Below are 22111 nucleotides of genomic sequence, written 5' to 3'. Positions count from 1 at the left end.
AATTTATAGATCCTTAATTGCTTCAGCTTTGAAATTGTATATGGTTAAAAGGAAAAACAAAAGAAGAAGAAATGAGATTATATTTTTAAGTGATATATAAATATATTCAATTATTTTATTTAAAATTTGAAAGCAATTTTAAATTTCATTTTCATTTTTATTCCTTTCATAAGTTCTTTCACATCAAGTTCTTTTTTATTTTTTTTTCTCCAAACATTCCTTTTTTTTTTTTTTTTGTGTGTGCCTTTTTTTTTTTTTTTTTTTCCTTTTGACTTTCCTTTTGACTTATAGCAAAACTACTAATTAAAAATAATGATGCGTTTGAAAGCATAAATTTCGGATCTTGAATTTAGATTTGAGTGAATTTGAACAAATTTTAATACATTTTATATAACTTCTAAATCTAATAAACTACTATAATATTATAATTCTTTACTCTCTTTTCTCACATATGAGAGTACAGAGCTTTAAAATTGAATTTTTATACTTTTTTTTAAAATAAATTAATATGAAAATTATGTAAAATTTTATTCAAAACACATAAAATTGAATCTAATATCCCAAATTTATACTTCCAAACATAACATATATTTCTTTTGAAAAATATTTATAATTTGAATTTTGAGAATTTTGCAATGAAAGTCTTAATTTTAAATTTTTCAAAAAATAAGAAATAGATTATCTCCTATTCTCTTATTTTATAACAGCAATTCAGCAATTATGAATTTTGAAAATTTAATTTAAATTTATATATATTTAAAAAATTAATATAATTTTATTTTACATTACAACAAATTTAAATCTTGGAAACCATGGGCATGAACGCCTGGTTTGACCGGTCTGCAAGGACTAGGTGTCAAGACAACGACCGGCTTGGGCTGCACGTCTCTCCGTTTAGAGTCTTTAGACCGGCTGCTACCGGTCGCTTCCTGGGCCCCCCAAAAACCAAATTTTTTCAGGACTCCCCAATTATAGTTTGCTACGTGTCGAGCGGGCCCACTAAATTCCCGTTCCTCGTTTGAACAATTCCAAGCTCGTGGGGCAGGCCCACTTCAAAAGCTTCCAGGGCCCACCAGTGTTACTGTAGTTTAACAAGTTATAAGCCCATTCATCCCCGATATATATATATATCTTTATTGGGCTTGGATCATCTGCGGCAAACACGGATGGCGAACCTTCAGCCACCCAATCTGGTCCGTTAATCTCGTCAAAATGTGCTCGGATTGGGAGCAGTCGGACGATCTGCTGACATCATCCTCTCACTGTCACTTCTCACGCTGGTGGAAGTTTCATGACGCAGCAAGCTTTAAAGCTGCACAGCCATTAATTAATAAATTGAGCTCTATCCATCTCCCTTCTCCTTTAGTGAAGCTCATCACTTGATGAAGCTCTCAGCTTAGCTTCGGTTCTTGGCGATTGATCTTGGGTACGCGATTTTTCATTTTGGATCTTCTTTTGTCTCATTTTCGTCAGGTTCTGCTCTAGAATTCTTGAGTTTTAGCTTACTTGTTTGATCTGCTTCTATTTTGTTTTTGGGGTTAAATTTTGTGACATTCTGAGGAATTTGTATGGATCGTAGGTGATTTCTCTCGTGGGGATTAGAGTATCTGCATGTTTACGGTTCTTGGTGTTTCTTTTTATGGTTGTTAGTTTGGATTGAGAGGTGGGAAGATAATTCTTTGCACAGATCGTTTTGTGTTTAGGGTTCTTGGGTTTAGGGTTTTGAGGCGTATTGATGGTTATGGATCCACAGTTTAATTGTCCTTCCAATCCCACAAACGGATCTGAGTTGAATCATGAGAATATTTTCCCCAGTTCTGATGAGAACACTTTTTTCTCAAACGAATTCGAATTCCAAAATGGCTCTGATCTCAACTTCATGGATTTTCCTTCCCCTCCACCGGAGCCAGCTCCGGTTATTTTGGCCCCGCCTGCGTATTCTCCCGACGACGGCGACTTTTCTGATGTTGTTAAGGTCATAGGCCATATACTCATGGAAGAGGACATGCAGGATCAGTCGTCCATGTTCTTCGACTCCTGGGCTCTTCAAGCCGCCGAGAGGTCTTTCTACGAAGCCCTTGGCAACAAGTATCCTCTCTCACCCAATCAGCCGCCTCTGGAGAGTCCAAACACCTTTTCTAGTGATTGTAGTCATAGCCGTGGTGATGGCACTATCAATTCAGTTCAAACTAGGTTGATTGGTGATAGGAGAGAACTTGGTCCCTCTGTGTCGCAATCCTCTCTCCAGGATGTCAACCCCGCTTTTCAGTCCACTTCACAGTTACCCCTCAGCTCTCTGAGCAACTCCAGTCATAGTTTTAATGGGCCAGTGCACTCTTCTGTTAGTATGCCTCTTGATCCAAATCCTTTCACCAAGAACGACACTGCATTGCAGTTTAGAAGAGGGGTGGAGGAAGCTAGTAAATTTCTTCCTGGTGCAAATCTCTTAACTATAGATCTGGAGAACCAGAATTTGCCTCCAGTGGACAATGCTCAAGAGGTAGAGAAGGATGATACGGAGTCTTTGCCTAATGGGTCAAGGGGAAGGAAGAATCATGACAGGGAGGAAATATGCGAGGAAGAAGAGAGGCGTAATAAGCAATCGGCGGTTCATGTGGAAGAGGCTGAGTTAGTAGATATGTTTGACAGCGTTTTACTTTGTTCTTATGGATATCAGAATTATATCCTGTGTACTGCCGATAAAGATGAGCAGAATGGAGAAGCCAAGGCATTGGAGCAGGATGGGCCAGCGGGCAGATTAAATGCTGGGAAGGGTCGTGCAAAGAGAAGAGGAAATAAGAAGGAAGTCGTGGATTTGAGGACTTTGCTTATTCTCTGTGCTCAAGCTGTCAATGCTGATGATCGCAGGACTGCAGATGAACTGTTAAGACAGATTCGGCAGCATTCTTCTCCCTCTGGAGATGGGTCTCAAAGGTGTGCCCATTACTTTGCTAATGCCCTTGAGGCACGCTTGACTGGTACTGGGACTCAACTTTATACTGCCTTGGCTTCCAGATTGGAATCAGCTTCTGATATGTTGAAATGTTACCAACTTTATCTCATGGCATCCCCTTTCAAGAAGATTGCTCTGAAGTTTGCAAATCACCACATTTTTGGTTTTGCTGAGAAAGCAACGACGCTTCATATTATAGATTTTGGTATCCTGTATGGTTTCCAATGGCCCATGCTCATTCATCATCTCTCATCCAGACCTGGTGGCCCTCCCAAGCTTCGCATTACGGGGATAGATCTTCCCCAACCTGGTTTCCGGCCAGCAGAAAGAATTCAGGAGACTGGGCATCGTTTGGCAAGGTATTGTGAGCGCTTTAATGTTCCATTTGAGTATAATGCCATAGCAAAAAAATGGGAAACTATCAGAATTGAAGACCTCAAGATAAAAAAAAATGAGGTGATTGCTGTGAATTCCTTGTTCCGATTTAGGAATCTACTTGACGAGACAGTTGTTATAGACAGTCCAAGGGATGCTGTTCTGAACTTAATCCGGAAGATAAATCCTGATATCTTCACGGTTTCTGTTGTTAATGGTTGCTACAGTGCTCCCTTCTTCGTCACACGCTTCCGGGAGCTGCTATTTCACTTCTCTGCATTCTTTGACATGTTTGATGCTAACTTATCCCGTGAAAATCAGGAGAGAATGGTGTTTGAGAAAGAATTTTATGGGCGGGAGACTATGAATGTCATAGCATGTGAGGGCTTAGAAAGAGTGGTGAGACCTGAGACATACAAGCAATGGCAGGTCCGAATTGGAAGGGCTGGGTTCAGGCTGCTTCCATTGGATGGGGATCTTATGAAGGCATTGAGGACTAAGGTGAAAGCTGGCTTTCACAAGGATTTTGTGGTTGATGAAGATGGGCACTGGATGCTGCAGGGATGGAAAGGCCGAATTCTTTATGCATCTTCATGTTGGATTCCTGCAAATGAATCTTGAATGGCATTTTTATTTTTTTGTCAGAACGTTGAAGAACTATGATTTTTTTCCCTGAAACCTACTGCCTTCTTGTTTCATTGCTGTATGTCAGGGAAGACTGTGAATGAGGACAAAGGTAATGCTGTTCTGTGAATATTTATCTTATTCCACCTGCGGTGTCACCCACTCACACACAAATAAAAACTCTTGTTTTTTATATACCTATTCTGGAGGTGATTAGTTATTGTTTTCATGTTTTTAAAATGTTATTTTATCCTCTCTAGTCAGTAGTTTGGTTTTGTAGTGACAGGAAGCAAAACGTAAGCTAATCTGGCGGCTTGATGTTTTCAGATCTGTTCAGGTGGAGGTACTTTCTTCCAGAGCAAACTTGTGGTGTATTGGTGCTATTCATGCTGTCTGTTGTCTTCACCAGATAATGTACAGTGTCTTGGCACTGCAATAAGATTCTTTCTTGAATGCTTTCTGGCCATTGTGTGGAGGGTCATCGTGTTTAAAATCTGTGGTGATGGAATCATTGACATGAACTTGTTGCCCACAGAATCAAGACACGAAACAAGTCACAACTATTGGCATGATGAAGAGGCTAATTACATTGCGCAGCCATATGTCTTGCTTGTCATGCCATTTTTCTGATCCTGGTCTTTTTTCATTTCCTTCATAGTGGTTGCAATGAGAATCAGGACTTGTGCATCTCTGCCTCTGTAAATATTTACTGTTGCTTGGGAGTTGTAGTATTTATATAGTCAGATGTATTAATGAGTGGTATTTTTTGAGCTTATAGAATTGCCTTCTCTTCCCCGTTTCCTAGGTTTTTGTTTTTGTTCATTTCATTATGTTGTGTTTCATTTCATGTCTTGACTACCAGAGGTTTTTGATGGGGGTGAACTCTAAAATACACACACACAGGTGCGCGCACGAGGGCATGCACACACACACACACACACACACACACACACACACACATAATGATTTCACTGATTGTTCTACATGGTATAAACCGATACATGGTATAAACCGATACACAAGAAGGATTCTGCTAAATGGGTTCAATGGGAAGGAAATGCATTTGTTGAATAGGCCTGAACTGATGCTGCTCTTGATGTGCTCTGTTACTTAAAATGGGTTTGCTAGATTTGTCATGCTGCTATAGGATAACCCAGCCTTCTGCATAATTTGCATAGTTCATCCATTTTCTTTTATTGCCTCTATTGATGCATCTCCTCCTCCAAGGATAGAGCACAAATGACCTCTAAAATCATCAAAAGGCCTTGTAGAAGGTCGGCCCAAAAAACACTATAGAAAACCCCAAGAATTTAGTTGAGCTTGAAAGTCTTTATCTTACTTCATTCCTTCTGCTTAGGATTGGTGCAGACTCGATCTGGTATTGAGAAATGCATTTGCTCCAAATCAATGATGTAATATATGGCGATCTGGGAAGAGTTTCATTATAGTAAACTCATTCATGAATCATGGTTAAGCCTCTCCCTCTTCCTCTCTCTCTCTGTCTCTCTCTCGCGCGCATGCAGAAATCACTTTGCGTATTTTTACAATTGCATGTAATCTCTACTCTGTTCCCAGTTCTGTTTTCTGTGATTTCTAGATGTAATCGAGGAGAGAGGGGGGGGGGGGGGGGGGGGGGATGAAGGATCTAACAGATAAATTAAGGGGAAAAAAAAGGAAGAAGATAAAAATCAATCCCGTATAGAGAGCAACTATTTAAACTTAAAGAGGTTTCCAGGGATGAAAGTGCTGCTGGGGTTTCATTATAGCCTGCAAACCAAGAATTGCATTTGGCATGACATAGTTGGGCCGAAAGCTGAAAAGGCTTTTGCTAGTGGTGGATGGTTTTGATCTTGTGGTGCGAGTTGTTTGCTGCTGCATGTGGCTCTGCTGTTTGTGATTTTCTTTTCTTTTTATTTTAAAAGCCTTTTTGATATTATCATGTTTGATTATTTCACATGTGGTTTGGTTTTGCCGAATTTTAATTCCTTGTTTGTTCAGGAGATTTTTTTATTTTTCTTTCTAGTTGTGCCTTGAAGTGTGTGGCATGAGGGTGTTGTTTTTATAAAAAAATAAGCCTCCAAATATATATATATATATATATATATATATATATATATATATATATATATATATTATATTTTCTCAAATTGGTTATTGAGGAGTTTTTTCATTGTGTTTGGGAAATGTTTATTTTTAGAAATAAAATAATCACCATAGCATATGAATTTGATGATTTACAAAACAAGATATATTATAATTGTAAAGCTAATAATTATATAAAAATTTTATTAATGCGTATAAAAAAATTAACAGTCTTTTGTTAGGTAGGTTCAGTTATATAAATTTTTTTCATCAATTTATATAATCATGAGAGATTTTTTGACAAATTCGTGGCTATTAAACTTTTACTATTGCATCCGAATTTATTTTAGGTTTATTTCTACCACTTCTACTGCCTCTCACAATAACTAGTTAATGTACTATTTAACATATGTTACAGATGCCCAAATTGTTTGATTGTTCCTCTCTGATCTTATTTATAGAAATTATATTTAACTTATTGTGAATTTGTTCATTTCTTAGTTTATTTTTTAATGATACATCATTCATCCACCTTAACTTTCTCATCTAATCAACTTTTTTTTTAATATATTATTTTTTAGTTGCCTAAGATTTTGATCCATGTAGTATAGTGTTGGGGATTGAGGAGCAACAATCACACCATAAATATGAATAAATAGGCAAGAAATGAACACTAATATTTAACGTTGTTCAGCCCAAATTGGTCTACGTCCACTGAGCACACCAATCTTCACTAAAACTGGGAGAAAATACTAGGAGGGGGAGGCACTACACTCAACTCAATTCTCTCTCTCTCTCTCTCTCTCTCTCTCTCTCTCTCTCTCTCTCTCTCTCTCTCTCTCTCTCACACACACACACACACACACACACACACACACACACACACACATCTCCATATATATATATATATATATATGGGTAGGAATGAAAGGTGGAGATAAGATTCAACGAAGGTGAGTTGGGATTGATGGAGGTGGCTGGCACTACAACTCAACAATACTTGTAATGACCCAAAGAATAATGGTATTTAAATATAAAAGAGAGAATAAAATGAGAATATAAAAGAAGGCGGCAGCAGACTTCGTCGACGACGTTGCACTTTGGGCTCGTCGACGAGGGTGTGCTTCGTCGACAAGAAGATACCCAGAAGATGTTTTGGGCGACTTTGAACTTCATCGATGAGGGGGGAAGTTTGTCGACGAATTGCCTTCTTGACCTTGTCAACGAGGTGGCGTGGCTCGTCGACGAAAGTTAGTGTATTAATAGTTCTAAACTTAGATTTTACGCAGAAAATTTAACCCAAAACCCACACTCTCTCTCCTCTTCGTTTTCCCTCCATTCTCTTTAAGTTTATAGGTTGGATTTACGTCGGTTCGACGATCTGAAGCCACCACAACACTCCTGAGGAAGTTCTATGCATATCTCCTGGAGTGGATCGTTGGTGGGCTTAGTTTGAAATTTATCCCTAAATCAAGGTAAGACTATTAATTTAGAAATTGGTCTTCCCATAGTTATAGGAAATGTTATTCACCGAAAAATACTGAAATTTAGTTCTGAGAGTTATCATTTTCAGTGTATTGAATAGGGAACCTTGCGAAGGCAGGACCAGCATATTTTAGGGGTGTTTCTTTTCAACTAATCATGCAAGGGAATGAGTTAAAGCAGTTATTTTTTCATGAAAATTATTATTAATTGATAAATAGAATTATATTTAGGAAAACATGTATTATATTTGAATATTATTGAGAAAATGCATATTTGAGAAAATACTGTTGTTATATAGGAAATATGATTTTAGAATGAAATGTATGGTTTTATTTAGCATCGTGTGGTATGAATATTATTTTACAAGAAAAGTATTATGTTATGGTAAATTTTATGAATGAAGTATGTTTTTAGAAATTATGCAATAATGCAGTACATTATGGTTTTAAAATACATGATAAATGAATTATTTATTCAGAATAATATGTATGAAATGTTCGGCGCAAGGCCGTGATTGATAGCTGGCGCAAGGCCATATTTATGAATGTTTGGCGCAAGGCCGCAGATATAAAAGAAACTGGCGTAAGACCATATGTATGTATGTTATTTCAGAAAATGCTATCAATCTATTTATATTAGAAAAGTATATTATCATGTATTATATGTTATCAGAACCTGAATGATAGTTTAGTTCAATTTCAGGAGCACGATACCGTAGCTATACAGATCAGATGATTATGTTCAGACTTTTGCTAACTACCCTTACTAGTAGAGGGGGTAGGAGATGGATAGTCGATGTGACTTTCAGTGTAGAGTTGTAGACGTCCACTTGGCAGTTTTGACCAGGGTGTGGCGGGCCCATCGTACTTATAGACATTTTGACTTGGCAGTGGAAGGCTAGCAATTGTCGGGTCCCACCTTTGGGCTGCACAACCTGTCATGGGGGGTAATACATGACATCAGCTAGCTATTCATCCTAGGTAAATTTCATTATTATTAGTTATATCAAACATTTCATGATCAGTATGAATTATTAAAAATTATGAAAGTATATGATTATTTGGTATATTATGATGAATGTTTTCTAGCATATGAAATGTACTGTAAATGTTTTATAGCACTAAATATTCATATTGTCACACAGCAGCATTTAATTTATTTTCCCTTACTGAGAGGTATCTCAGCCCTAACATTAATTAATTTTCAGGAAATCCAGAAAGACTGGCGGATCGAGGTCGTCGTTGAGATAGTGTGATATTACCTTACTAGGAGGGTAAGTTTTGATCTAGGGACAAGAAATTTATGTTGTGGGTTCCTAGATATGTAAATATTTTGTGTTTTGGAGATTGTATATAAATAATAAAGAGGGAGAAAAAGGAAATTAAAAAGGGGGCACTACAGGTCGCGTTCGTCGACGACGTGACATATTGAGCTCGTCGATAAGGGTATGCTTTGTCGACAAGAAAGTACCGAGAGACTATCTGCCTATCTATGAATTTCGTCGATGAGAAGCAAATGTTCGTCGATGAACGTCCTTCTTAATCTCATCGATGAGGTGACGTGGCTCATCGACGAAGGCCAGTGTATAAATAGGAAAAAACTTCATTTTTGGCCAAAATTTCTTGTGCAGATTCTCTCCTCTCTCCTCTTCGATTTCCCATCCTTCTCTCTAGTTTTCTGGGTCCGCTTTTAGTTGGATCAATGATCTGAAGCCGCCACGACACTCCTGGGAGAGTTCTCTACAAATTTGTTGGAGTGGATCGTTGGTGGAGCTAGTTTGGAATCCATCTCAAAATCAGGGTAAGACTTTTATTTAGTAATTGACCTTCCCTACAGTTGTAGAAAATATAGTACGCGTAGAAATACTGAACTTCTATTCTGGGGAATGTTGATTTCAGGGTGTTGTGCGGGGAACCCTACGGCTGTAAGACAAGGATATTTAGGGGGTTTCTTTGAGAAATCAGGTAAGGGAATAAACTAAAACAATTATTTTTTTTATGAAAATTATTATTAAATTATTAGAAGAATTATGTTCAGGAAGACATGTATTATATCTGAATATTATTAAGAAAATACATATTTGGGAAAATATTATTATGATACTGAAATGCATGTATTAGTAAGAAATGCCAGAAAATATGATTTTAGAATAGAATGTATGGTTTTATTCAGCAATGTGTGGCATGAATATTATTTTACGTGAAAAGTATTATGTTATGACAATTTTATGAATAAGGTATGTTTTCAGAAATGATGGAATATTGCAGTACATTATGGTTTCAAAATACATGATAAACATATTATTTATTCAGAATAATATGTATGAAATGTTCGGTACAAGGCCGTGATTGATAGTCGGCGCAAGGCCGTGTATTATATATGATTTCAGCTCAAGGACATATTTATGAAATGTTCGATGCAAGGCCGCAGATATGAAAGTAATCAGCACAAGGCCATATGTATTTAGGCTATTACTAAAAATGCTATCAATCTATTTACGTTAAACTGTATATTATCATGTATTATATATTATCAGAACCTGGATGATAGTTCAGTTTAGTTCTAGGAGCACGGTACCGTAGCTATACAGATCAGATTATTATGTTTCAGACTTGTGCTAACCGCCCTTGCTAGTAAAGGGGGTGGGAGATGAATAGTTGTGTGGCTTTTAGTGTAGAGTTATAGACGTCCACCTAGTAGTCCGGACCAGGGTGTGGCGGGCCCATCATACTTACAGACATTTTTGACTTGGCAGTGGTCGGCTAGCCATTGTCGGGTCCTGTCTTCGGGCTGCACAACCCGTCATGGGGGGTAATACATGACATCAGCTAGCTAAACGTCCTGGGCAAATTTTTAGTATTATTAGCTATATTAGACATTTCATGAACAATATCATTTATTAGAAATATGAAAGTATATGTTTATGCAGTTATTAAATGATTAATGTTTTCTGGTATGCAAAATGTACTGTATATCTATATTAGCATTAAATATTTATGTTGCCACACAACTGTATTTAGTTTATTTTCCCTCATTGAGAGGTGTCTCACCCCTAACTTAATTAAATTTTCAATAAACTTAGAAAGACTGGCAGATTGAGGCCGCCGTTGAGTTAATTTGGTACTGCCCCGTTAGGAGGGTAAGTTTGTACTAGGATCAGGAGATTTTTGTTGCGAGATCCTAGACATATTTTTGGATATTTTGGGGATTGTATATGAATACAGTATTACTGTGGATTGTAGGTGGCTCTAGTATTATGTATTTTATGGTTTGATGGATGTAATTTATATTTACTGCTGTTTAGGTTTCTGCTGTGTATGCCAGGTGCGTCCCCATTACCCATGGGTGCGGGTTGACCATATATATTATATGTGATTAATTGTAAGGTAATTTAAGTAGGTTGTTACAGTGATAGCTAATGCTCTGAGTAGGAAATCAGTGGGACCAACATTGGCAGCTATGGTGGTTCAGCATCTGATCCAAATGGATCTGGAAAGATTCGGTGTAGAGTTGGTAGAAAGTGATCCTCAGACATTTATTACCATCTTGGTAGTGCAGTCTACTCTACAGGAATGGATTAAGACAACCCAGAAGAATGACGCGGAGTTGGTGGAGTTGATCGAGAAGGTGTAGAATGGACATGGGGAAGAGTTTAGTATCTCAAATGACGGAGCTCTGTGATTCCGCACTAGATTATGTGTGCCTGCAGATGCTGATATCAGAAGGACGATTTTAGAGGAGGCTCATAGGTCCTTGTACACACTTCATCCAGGTAGTACTAAAATGTATAGGGATCTGCGAGAGTTTTACTGGTGGAGCGACATGAAGAGGGAAATTGCCGAGTTCGTACAGCAGTGTTTGACGTGCTAGCAGGTAAAAGTTGAGCACCATGGCCGGTGGGCCAGTTGTGGCCATTTTTCATACCAGAGTGGAAGTGGGATCATGTATCTATGGACTTTGTGACGGGGTTGCCACCAGCACTGTAATAACTCAAGAAATTCTTCCAGTCCTCATCGACGAACACGGGGGTTTTGTTGACGAGGGTTTTCAGGATCTTGTCGATGAAGACCCATCTCGTCGACGAGAAGATACCTAGAGAGGGTTTTTGGAAGTCTCATCGATGAGGGTGTAGGTTCTTCGACGAGGTGACGTGTCTCGTCGACGAATCCAGCTCTATAAATAGCTGAAACTCGGATTTTTAACTCAATTTTCAGCACAGAAAATTCCTCTCTCTCTCTAAAACGCACCCATCCCCTTCTCTCTTAGATCTTAGCTCCATTTCTTATTGAATTGAAGATCTGAGGTCACCATAACGCTCTTGGCGAAGTTCTTTACAAGTCTGCCGGAACTGAACATTGGTAGAGATAGTTTGAAATTCATCCCAGTTTTAGGGTAAGACAATTTATTCAGGATTAGCTTTTCCTACAGTTATAAGAAATGTTGCATGTAGAAAAAATACTGATATTTTTTTCTAAGGGATGTTGTTTTCAGGATGTTGAGCAGGGAGCCCTGCGGGTATAGGGCCAGAGTACAATAGGGGTTTTCCAAAGTTTAGGTAATTGAAATATGCTATGCTAGAGATTTCGTTATATATTTTAAAAGAATATGAATATGTATTTACAAGCATGCAAATCAAATTATTTTTCTAGAATAGCATGAATACTATTTTTACAACAGAATTACAGAAATTGAGCCTGAGATTTTGATTATCCAAATGTGTGGCATGAGTTTATTATAGTATAGTATGTAGATTTTACAGTATTACAGATGTTCAGTTATACAGATTATAACAATGAATGAGACTTACAATATTTCTCAGAATAACATGATTTCTAAACCATAACACTTAGACAGTTTATTCAGACAGATTATGCAATTATAGCATCAAGATGCTATAGTTAGATTGTTCAAAGATTACATATATTATATATAGAATATACAAATATTATATGCAAATATTTTATAGAGATATTACAGATTGTACAGACAAAAATCACAGATGATACAGACAGATATTATATATATATATATATATATATATATATATATTTTTTTTTTAGTCAGATATCTTAGATAATACAACTCAGAATTATAGTGTTATGGTTGTTTTTGAAATCATGTTAAAAGCAGCAAGATGATTATATATTTATATATGTATACAGAATTACACGATATCATACCCCTGTGGATATTATAGACAGAGATATATAGCAGAGCACGATACCGTTGCTATTTCAGACACGGGCAACCATATGACTTAGATAGTATGTGGATTCCGTCTAACCGTGCGAGGAGAGATTGTAGTCTCCCCTACATGCTGGGTTGAGGTAGCCGATTAGACGATGATAGAGGTTAAAGGTGGACCGGAGTGATTGCAGTGGGCTAGATTTACACATATTGGCGGATGTTAGAGATTTAGATTGACTTGCCTGGTAGGCCAACCAGAGTAAGTCCAGCCTACGGGCCGCATAACCCTATCATGAGGGGATATATCAGGATATACAGATCCCAGGGTATAACAGAAGTTCCTATGTACAAATATATCATACAGCAGCAGTTTATACTATTACATTAGCAGTACCTTTAGATAGAAAATTCAAACACACAACTATGTTTTAAATTATATCCCATATATTCTATACAGTTTATCAGCTTACTCAGATTACAGCAACAATATTATTTTAGTTTTTCAAATGTGTAACTCAGCCGCCACACACTAGTAATAGCATATTTCCTCTTACTGAGCGCCGACTCATCCCAGTGACTTATTATTTTTCAGAAGATCTAGTTAGGCGAGCGGATCAGGCTCCTGGATAGTGATTAGCTTGTATTACCATATAGGAAAGGGTAGGTATTTTTAAGATAGCAGTGTTTTGGGATAGTTTTCAGATTATAGTGACGTCATTGGATATTTTTGTATTGTAAATCTATATATATTTCAGGACAGGGTAGCTTTTTGGTATTGTATATAGTAGTTCCCAGTTTTTGTATACCGCTGCTTAGATACGTATGGTGCATAGAGTTTCTTTAGTGCTCATTTGAGCTTGAGAAATTATCAGTAGTATTATGAACAAAGAATATTTGTGTATATGAATATAAAAAAAATAATATTAAAGAAATAACAGGTCGTTACAGTTTGGTATCAGAGCCTAGGTTGTTAGGTTCTGTAGACTCTAGAATGCAGTATATACAATACTAGAAAATAGGAAAGAATTTGAGGTTTGCTCTGTGGTCTAAATATAGGATTTTTGTGGTGGTTTCTGTGTTTTTATTAGGGTGACGATTTCAGGAAAATTATAGTAAACTATCAATGAGTCATGTGTTTAGGTTGCAGGATTTAATTTTTGGGTAAAAACAAGGGAGTTACTAATAGAGAAACTGAGATTTTAGTTGAATAAGATAAATTAGATCTGTGCGGGAAATAAGATTCTGAAAAAGCGTTCTTTGTATTTTCAAGATGGATCTGGGTAGCAGTGGCATCGATGCTGGAGGTGATAGACCAGGACCCTCCAGTATGGGAGGTGGAGATACAGATGCCATTTTACGCAGGGTCTCCCAATAGGTGATGGCTGAGATGGCCAGGAGCAGAGGAGAACGTAGCTGCATGATCGAGCAGTTTACACGAATGAAGCCTTCTTCTTTTGCTGGAGGGCCTGACCCGATTGTAGCTGAGAATTGGATTCAGGACATAGAGGAGATTTTAGCAATACTGGTATGTACAGACGAGCATAAAGTGGCATTTGCGTCGTTTAAACTGACAGGAGAAGCAAAGCGCTGGTGGATATTAGTACAGGTGATTGAGGAGCAGAGGCCGGATCCAGTGCCAGTGTCATAGAATCGGTTCAAGGAATTATTCTTCGAGCGATATTTCCCTGCTATCGTTCAGAGCACAAAGGCAGCAAAATTTCTGCATCTGACTTAGGGGTTGATGACAGTGACACAGTATGCTGCGCGATTTCTTGAGTTGTACCGTTTCGCCCCATATTTGACACCAGGCGATGAGAAAAAGGTAAGGAAGTTTGAAGAAGGTTTGAATTAGAGTTTATTTGAGCAAGTTATTGGCTTTCGGGCTCAAACGTTTGCAGAAGTGGTGGATAGAGCTGCTATTATTGAGAATGGTATGCAGAGGAGTGCTGCAGCTCAGGGTCAGAGGAAGAGATCTACGTCTCAGGATTTACAGGTGAGCTCTAGTCGAGGACCATGGAGAGGAGATCGATATGGAGGTGGTCAGGGACGAATGACGGGCTGTGGTGGTTTTCAGGGTGGACAGGCTGTTCCTACCTTTCCTAGGTGTGGCCGTAGACATCCAGGTGAATGCAGAATGGGAGAGGATGTTTGCTACTATTGTGGGAGACCCAGGCATAGATCTTGGTCGTGTTAGAGATTTCCAGCTCAGGCACCAGCTCCTAGATCGTACAGGAGTGGTTATCAGGCGCCTTGTGGAGGACAGTAGAGGAACACTGCACCGATGAAAGTGTACACATTGTCGCCGGGTGACGCCGATGTAGTTGGAGATGTAGTTACATGTACCTTTATCGCTTTCTCATTTATAGCTGTTGTTTTGTTTGATACAGGTGCCACCCACTCTTTTATTTCATCGACATATGCAAAATTAACGGGGTATGAGGCATAATTGTTAAATATTGGGTTGGCTGTAGTTACGCCGACTAGGTTAGTGACGAGATGCAGGAGGATACTTAGGGACTTTCTAATGACTATTCAGGGAAAGACGCTACCAGCTGATTTGGTGGTATTAGATATGCAGGGGTTTGACATAATTCTGGGTATGGATTGGTTGGCAATCAATCATGCTAGTATTGATTGTCATTTGAAAGAAGTGATTTTCAGACCTCCAGGCGAGTGAGAATACAGATTTCTTGGTTCGCGGGTACGTTCTTCGCCATAGCTTGTATCGGCCATTCAGGTGAGAAAATTGATTCAAGAAGGCTGCCAAGGATTTGTCGCTTACATTAAGGAATTGCCAAAAGAAGAATTGAAACAAACTGATATCCCTGTGGTCAGAGAATTTCCAGATGTATTTCCAAAAGAATTACCTAGTTTTCCACCAGACCGTGAAGTTGAGTTTGCTGTGGATCTTCCACCGGGGTCAGCGCCAGTATCTAAAGCTCCTTATCGAATGGCCCCTGTCGAGTTAAAAAAGTTAAAAGATCAATTGTAGGAATTATTGGATAAGAGATTTATCAGGCCCAACGTGTTGCCCTAAGGAGCACCAGTTTTATTTGTGAAAAAGAAAGATGAGACTATGAGGATGTGTATAGATTATAGGGAAATAAATAAACTGATAATTAAGAATAAATATCCTCTTCCAAGGATCGAAGATTTGTTTGATCAGCTCTAGGGGACCCAGGTCTATTCTAAAATTGACCTTCGGTCAGGTTATCATCAGGTGAGAGTAAGGGTAGAGGACGTCTCAAAAATGGTGTTTCAAAAAAAATATAGGCATTACAAGTTCCTAGTGATGCCATTTGGGTTGACTAACGCACTGGTGGTGTTTATGGATTTAATGAATCGAGTGTTTCATGAGTACCTGGACCAGTTTGTGGTTGTATTCATTGATGATATACTGGTCTACTCAAAAAGTTTTGAGGAGCATGAGCATCATTTGAGGTTGGTATTGCAGACATTGAGAGAGAGGAAACTGTATGCGAAATTTAAGAAATGTGAATTCTGGCTGAGGCAGGTTTCTTTTCTTGGCTATGTGATCTCTAAGGCAGGTGTATCTGTTGACCCGAGTGAGATAGAGATAGTGGTAAATTGGGTAAGACCTGGTAATGTTCAAGAAGTTAGGAGTTTTCTGGGTTTAGCAGGTTATTATCGACGCTTTGTGGATGTTTTCTCCAGTTTGTCAAGTCCGTTGATGCGACTCACGAGGAAAAATGCAAGGTTTAAATGGACTAATGATTTTAAGTAGAGCTTTCAGGAATTGAAGCAGAGGTTGGTGACTGCCCTAGTGTTGGCTATCCCCTCAGGGGAGGATGGGTTTGTGATATACAGTGATGTGTCCCTGAAGGGTCTTCGATGCATATTAATATAGCACGACAGGGTTCTCGCATATGCTTCTAGACAGCTTAAAGAATATGAGAAGAATTATCCTATGCATGATTTGGAGTTAGCTGCAGTGGTATACGCTCTTAAGATTTGGAGGCATTATCTGTATGGTGAAAAATGCGAAATCTTCACGGATCACAAGAGCCTAAAATATTTCTTCACCTAGAGAGAATTGAATATGAGGCAAAGAAGGTGGCTAGAACTTATTAAAGATTATGACTACATTATTAATTACCACCCACAGAAAGCAAATGTGCTAGCAGATGCTCTAAGCAGGAAATTAGTGGGACCAGCACTGGGCCATGGAGATTTAGCATCCGATCCTGATAGATTTGGAGAGTCTTAGCATAGAGTTAGTAGAAGATAATCCTCAGGCATTTTTTGCCATCCTGGTTGTACAACGTACATTATACGAGAAAATTAAAGCAGCTCAGGGTGATGACACAGAATTGGCGAAGGTAATGACTAAAGTGCGGGATGGTTAGGAAAAGGAGTTCAATATATCAGATGATGGAGCCCTACGATTCCATACTAGGTTATGTGTTCCTGTGGATACCGAGATCAGGAGAACTATATTGGAGAGGCTCACATATCCCTATACATCATACATCCAGGTAGCACTAAATTGTATCGGGATCTGCGAGAGTATTTTTGGTGGAGTGGAATGAATAGGGAGATAGCCGAGTTTGTACAGCAGTGTTTGACGTGCCAGCAGGTTCAGGCTGAACACTAGAGACCAGCAAGATAGTTCCAGCCACTCTTTATTCCAGAGTGGAAGTGGGATCACGTTTCCATGGATTTTGTTACGGGATTACCACTGATGCGATAGGGATTGAATGCAATTTAGGTGATTGTAGATCGTCTGACGAAGACCGCCCATTTCATCCCTATTAAAGTTGGCTATTCCATGGACAGATTGACAGAAATATATGTTCAAAAGATAGTTCATGTCCATGGGGTACCGATATCTATAGTCTTGGACTGAGATCCTCGGTTCACTTCACGATTTTGGAAAAGTTTCCAAGAGGCTATGGGTACACAGTTAGCATTTAGCACTGCTTTCCATCCCCAGACAGATGGTCAGACTGAGAGGACGATTTAGACATTAGAAGATATGCTTCATGCATGCGTGCTAGATTTTAGGGGTAGCTGGACTCAGTTTCTACCACTAGTTGAATTTGCTCATAATAACAGCTACTATGCTAGTATCGTCATGGCTCCGTACGAGGCACTGTATGGCAGGAGATGTCGTTCTCCTCTTTTCTGGAATGAGGTAGGCTAGAGGCGAGTTTTGGGTTCAGAGATTGTTTAGAAAGCGTATGAAAATGTCCAACTAATTAAAGAAAGAATCAGTACCGCACCGAGTCGATAGAAAAGCTACGTAGACACTCATCGTCGAGAATTAGAGTTTGACGTGGGAGACCGATTACTCTTAAAGGTAGCTCCTCTGAGAGGGATTATGAGGTTTGGAAAGAAGGGCAAGTTAAGCTCTAGGTATATTTGCCCTTTTGAGATATTAGAAAAAATATGGTCAGTTGCTTATAGGCTAGCTCTGCCGCCAATTTTATCTAGAATACATGACGTGTTTCATGTTACTATGTTGAGGAAATACGTCTCAGATCCATCCCACATAATTAGCTTATGAAGAAGCACCAGTACAGATATTAGACAAAAAGATACAAGAATTACGCACTAAAGAAATTCAGCTACTAAAAGTTTTGTGGAAGAATCATTCTTTAGAGGAAGCTTCTTGGGAGCTCGAGGAGCAAATGAGATAGAAATACCAGGAGTTGTTTCAAGAGGTTTAGAGGTAATCAGGTAAATTATAATAGCTAGATAGTGTTTCTTTTGCAGGTACATGTATTGAATAGATAAAAGTAGTTATTAGTTTTTTATGTGTAATCTCCCATAATTTGGAATGTAACCACGGTATTCCTTCGCCATAAGTGAGGGTAAGTAATAAAATAAGTAGACCATTTTCCTCAGAGAACGATGTATGATACAAATAGTAAATTTCGAGGACGAAATTTTATAAGGAGGGGAGAATGTAATAACCCAAGAAATTTTTCCTGGCCTCGTTGACTAACACAGGCGTTTTGTCGACGAGAAGATACCAAGAGAGGGTTTTTGGAATTCTGAAACTTGTCGACGAGGGTGTAGGTTTGTCGACAAACTTTCTACATAACTCGTTGACGAGGTGACGTGTCTCGTCGACGAATCTGGCTCTATAAATAGCTGAAACCTGGATTTTTAACTCAATTTTCAGCATAAACAATTCCTCTCTCTCTCTCTCTCTCTCTCTCTCTCTCTCTCTCTAAAACACACTCCTCCCCTTCTCTCTTCGCTCTTGGCTCTATTTCTTGCCGGATTGAAGATCTGAGGTCACCACGATGCTCTTGGTGAAGTTCTCTGCAAGTTTGCCGAAGCTAATCGTTGGTGGAGATAGTTTGAAATTCATCCCAATTTCAGGGTAAGGCAATTTATTCAGGATTAGCTTTCCCTACAGTTATAAGAAATGTTATATGCAAAAAAATACTAATATTTTGTTCTGGGGGATGTTATTTTTAGGATGTTGAGTAGGGAACCCTACGAGTATAGGGCCAGAGTACAGTAGGGGTTTTCCAGAGTTTAGGTAAGGGAAATATGCTATGCTAGAGATTTCTTTATATATTTTAGAAGATTATGAATGTGTATTTACAAGCATGCAAATCAGATTATTTTTCCAAAATAGCATGAATATTATTTTTACAGCAGAATTACAGAAATTAAGCATGAGATTTTGATTACCCAAATGTGTGGCATGAGTTTATTAAAGTATAGTATGTAGATTTTACAATATTACAGATATTCAGTTATACAGATTATAGCAATGAATGAGACTTACAGTATTTCTCAGAATAACATGATTTCTAAACCATAACACTCAGACAGCTTATTCTGACAGATTATGCAGTTATAGCATCAAGATTCTACAGTTAGATTGTTCAGAGATTATAGATATTATATTTAGAATATACAGATATTATATACATATATTTTATATAGATATTACAGATAGTACAAACAGAAATCATAGATGATACAGACATATATTATATATATATTTCAATCAAATATCTTAAATAATACAGCTCAGAACTATAGTGTTATGGTTGTTTTTGAAATCATGTTAAAAGCAACAAGATGATTATATATTTATATATGTATACATTATTACACGATATCAGACCCCTGTGGATATTACAAACAAAAATATACAGTAGAGCACGATACCGTTACTATTTCATATATGTTCAATCATATGACTTAGATAGTATGTGGATTCCGTCTAACTGTGCGAGGAGAGATTGCAGTCTCCCCAGCATGCTGGGTTGAGGTAGCCGGTTAGACAATGACAGAGGTTAGAGATGGCCCGGAGTGATTGTAGTGGGCTAGATTTACATAGATTGGCAGATGTTAGAGATTTAGATTGACTTGCCTTGTAGGCCAACCAGAGTAAGTCTAGCCTACGGGCCGCACAACCCTATCATGAGGGGATATATCATGATATACAGATCCCAAGTTATAACAGAAGTTCCTATGTACAGATATATCACACAACAATAGTTTATACTATTATATTAGTAGTACCTTCAGATAGAAAACTTAGACACACAACTATGTTTTAAATTATATCCCATATATTCTGTACAGTTTATCAACTTACTTGGATTACAGCAACAATATTATTTTAGTATTTCAAATGTGTAACTCAGTCGCCACATACTAGTAATAGCATATTTCCTCTTACTGAGCGTCAACTCATCCCAGTGACTTTTTATTTTTCGGGAGATCCAGTTAGGCGAGCAGATCGGGCTCACGAATAAAGATTAGCTTGTACTACCATACAGGAAAGGGTAGGTATTTTTGAGATACCAGTGTTTTGGGATAGTTTTTAGATTATAGTGACGTCACTGGATATTTTTGTATTGTAAATCTATATATATTTCAAAATAGGGTAGCTTTCTAGTTTTGTATATAGTATTTCCCAATTTTTTGTATACTGCTGCTTAGATATGTATGGTGCATAAAGTTTCTTCTATACTCATTTGAGCTTGAGAAATTATCAGTAGTATTATAGATAGTGAATATTTGTGTATATGAATATAAAAAATATATTAAACAAATAATAGGTTGTTATAGGCACCGCATGGTTAGAATGCTATTTGGGTGGTCGATGATAGATTAACGAAGACCGCTCACTTCATTCCTATTAAGGTCAACTACTCCATAGACAGACTGGCAGAGATTTATATCTAGGAGATGGTCTGTTCTCATGGTATGCTAGTGTCTATAGTGTCAGACCGAGACCCACGTTTCACATCACGGTTTTGGAAAAGCTTTTAGGAGGTTTTAGGGTCTCAGTTATCTTTTAGCATGACGTTTTATCCTCAAGCGGATGGCTAGACTGAGAGGGTGATTCAGATATTAGAGGATATGTTACGAGCGTGCGTATTGGATTTTGGGGGTAGTTTGACCCAGTATATGCTGTTGGTAGAGTTTGTATACAATAATAACTATTAGGCCAGCATTGACATGACACCGTATGAGGCGCTCTACGGTAGGAGGTGTCTTTCTCCTCTATACTGGGATGAGATAGGTGAAAGGTGAATGGTGGGGCCAGAGTTAGTGCAGCAGGCATATGATAAAGTTTAGCTCATCAGAGATAGAATCAGTGCAGCTTAGAGCCGGCAGAAAAGCTACGCTGATACTCACCGCTGACAATTGAAATTTGAAGTTGAGAACCATGTATTTTTGAAGATAGCACCATTGAAGGGAGTTATGAGGTTTGAGAGAAAGGGTGGTTCATTGACCCTTTCGAGATACTTGAAAGAGTGGATTCAGTGGCTTATCGGATTGCTTTACCACCAGCTTTATTTAGAATTCATGATGTATTTCATGTTTCCATGTTAAAGAAATACGTTCCAGATCCCTTTCATGTCATCAATTATGCCGAGTTAGAACTCAGTGATACTTTGGCTTATGAGAAAACTCTAGTGCAGATTTTGGACAGGAAGGAACAAGAATTGCATAGTAGGAGGATTCCATTAGTAAAAGTGTTGTGGAGGAATCATACGGTGGAAGAAGCTTCGTGGGAACTCGAAGAGCAGATACAACAGAAATACCCGCATCTGTTCAGCGGGGAATAGTAGTAATTAGGAAAAGATATAGGTAAATATGTAATATTTCTTTTGCAGGTTAGTCAGTGCATGTAATAGTCTTTTTGGTAGTAGATAATATTTTGGTTTTGGGAGAATTTTATTTTATGTATTTGTAATCTCCTAGAACCTTGAATGTAACCACGGTATTCCTTTGCCATAAGTGAGGGTAAGTAATAAAATAGGTAGCCCATTTTCTTTAAGGGATGGTAAATCGCTCAAATAGTAAATTTTGAGGATGATATTTTATAAGGAGGGGAGAATCTAGAGACCCGAAGAATTATAAAAATTAAATAATAATAGAGGGAGAAAAAGGAGATTCAAA

The 22111-nt window shown here is 38.1% G+C and overlaps 1 protein-coding gene across 2 annotated transcripts; it reads left to right on the top strand.

Annotated features, from left to right (window-relative positions):
• The first annotated feature begins 1331 nt into the window (after positions 1-1331).
• On the top strand, positions 1332-4747 carry LOC131149911 (scarecrow-like protein 14). 2 transcript variants are annotated; one of them, XR_009135323.1, is made up of 3 exons: positions 1332-1426; positions 1580-4064; positions 4280-4747. XR_009135323.1 is itself a non-coding variant. In XM_058100706.1 (2 exons), the coding sequence occupies exon 2, from the start codon at positions 1736-1738 to the stop codon at positions 3947-3949; it is 2214 nt and encodes a 737-aa protein (XP_057956689.1). In that variant the 5' UTR covers positions 1343-1426; positions 1580-1735; the 3' UTR covers positions 3950-4151. The 2 variants fall into 2 exon arrangements, 1 of the variants encoding a protein (XP_057956689.1); XM_058100706.1 differs by lacking the exon at positions 4280-4747 and having other exon boundaries at positions 1343-1426; positions 1580-4151.
• Positions 4748-22111: the final 17364 nt, after the last annotated feature.

The sequence above is a fragment of the Malania oleifera genome, chromosome 2 (assembly GCF_029873635.1).
Source record: "Malania oleifera isolate guangnan ecotype guangnan chromosome 2, ASM2987363v1, whole genome shotgun sequence".
Lineage (NCBI taxonomy): Eukaryota > Viridiplantae > Streptophyta > Magnoliopsida > Santalales > Ximeniaceae > Malania > Malania oleifera.
Note: the sequence above shows the minus strand (reverse complement) of the source record. Positions and strands in the feature narration are given on the sequence as shown.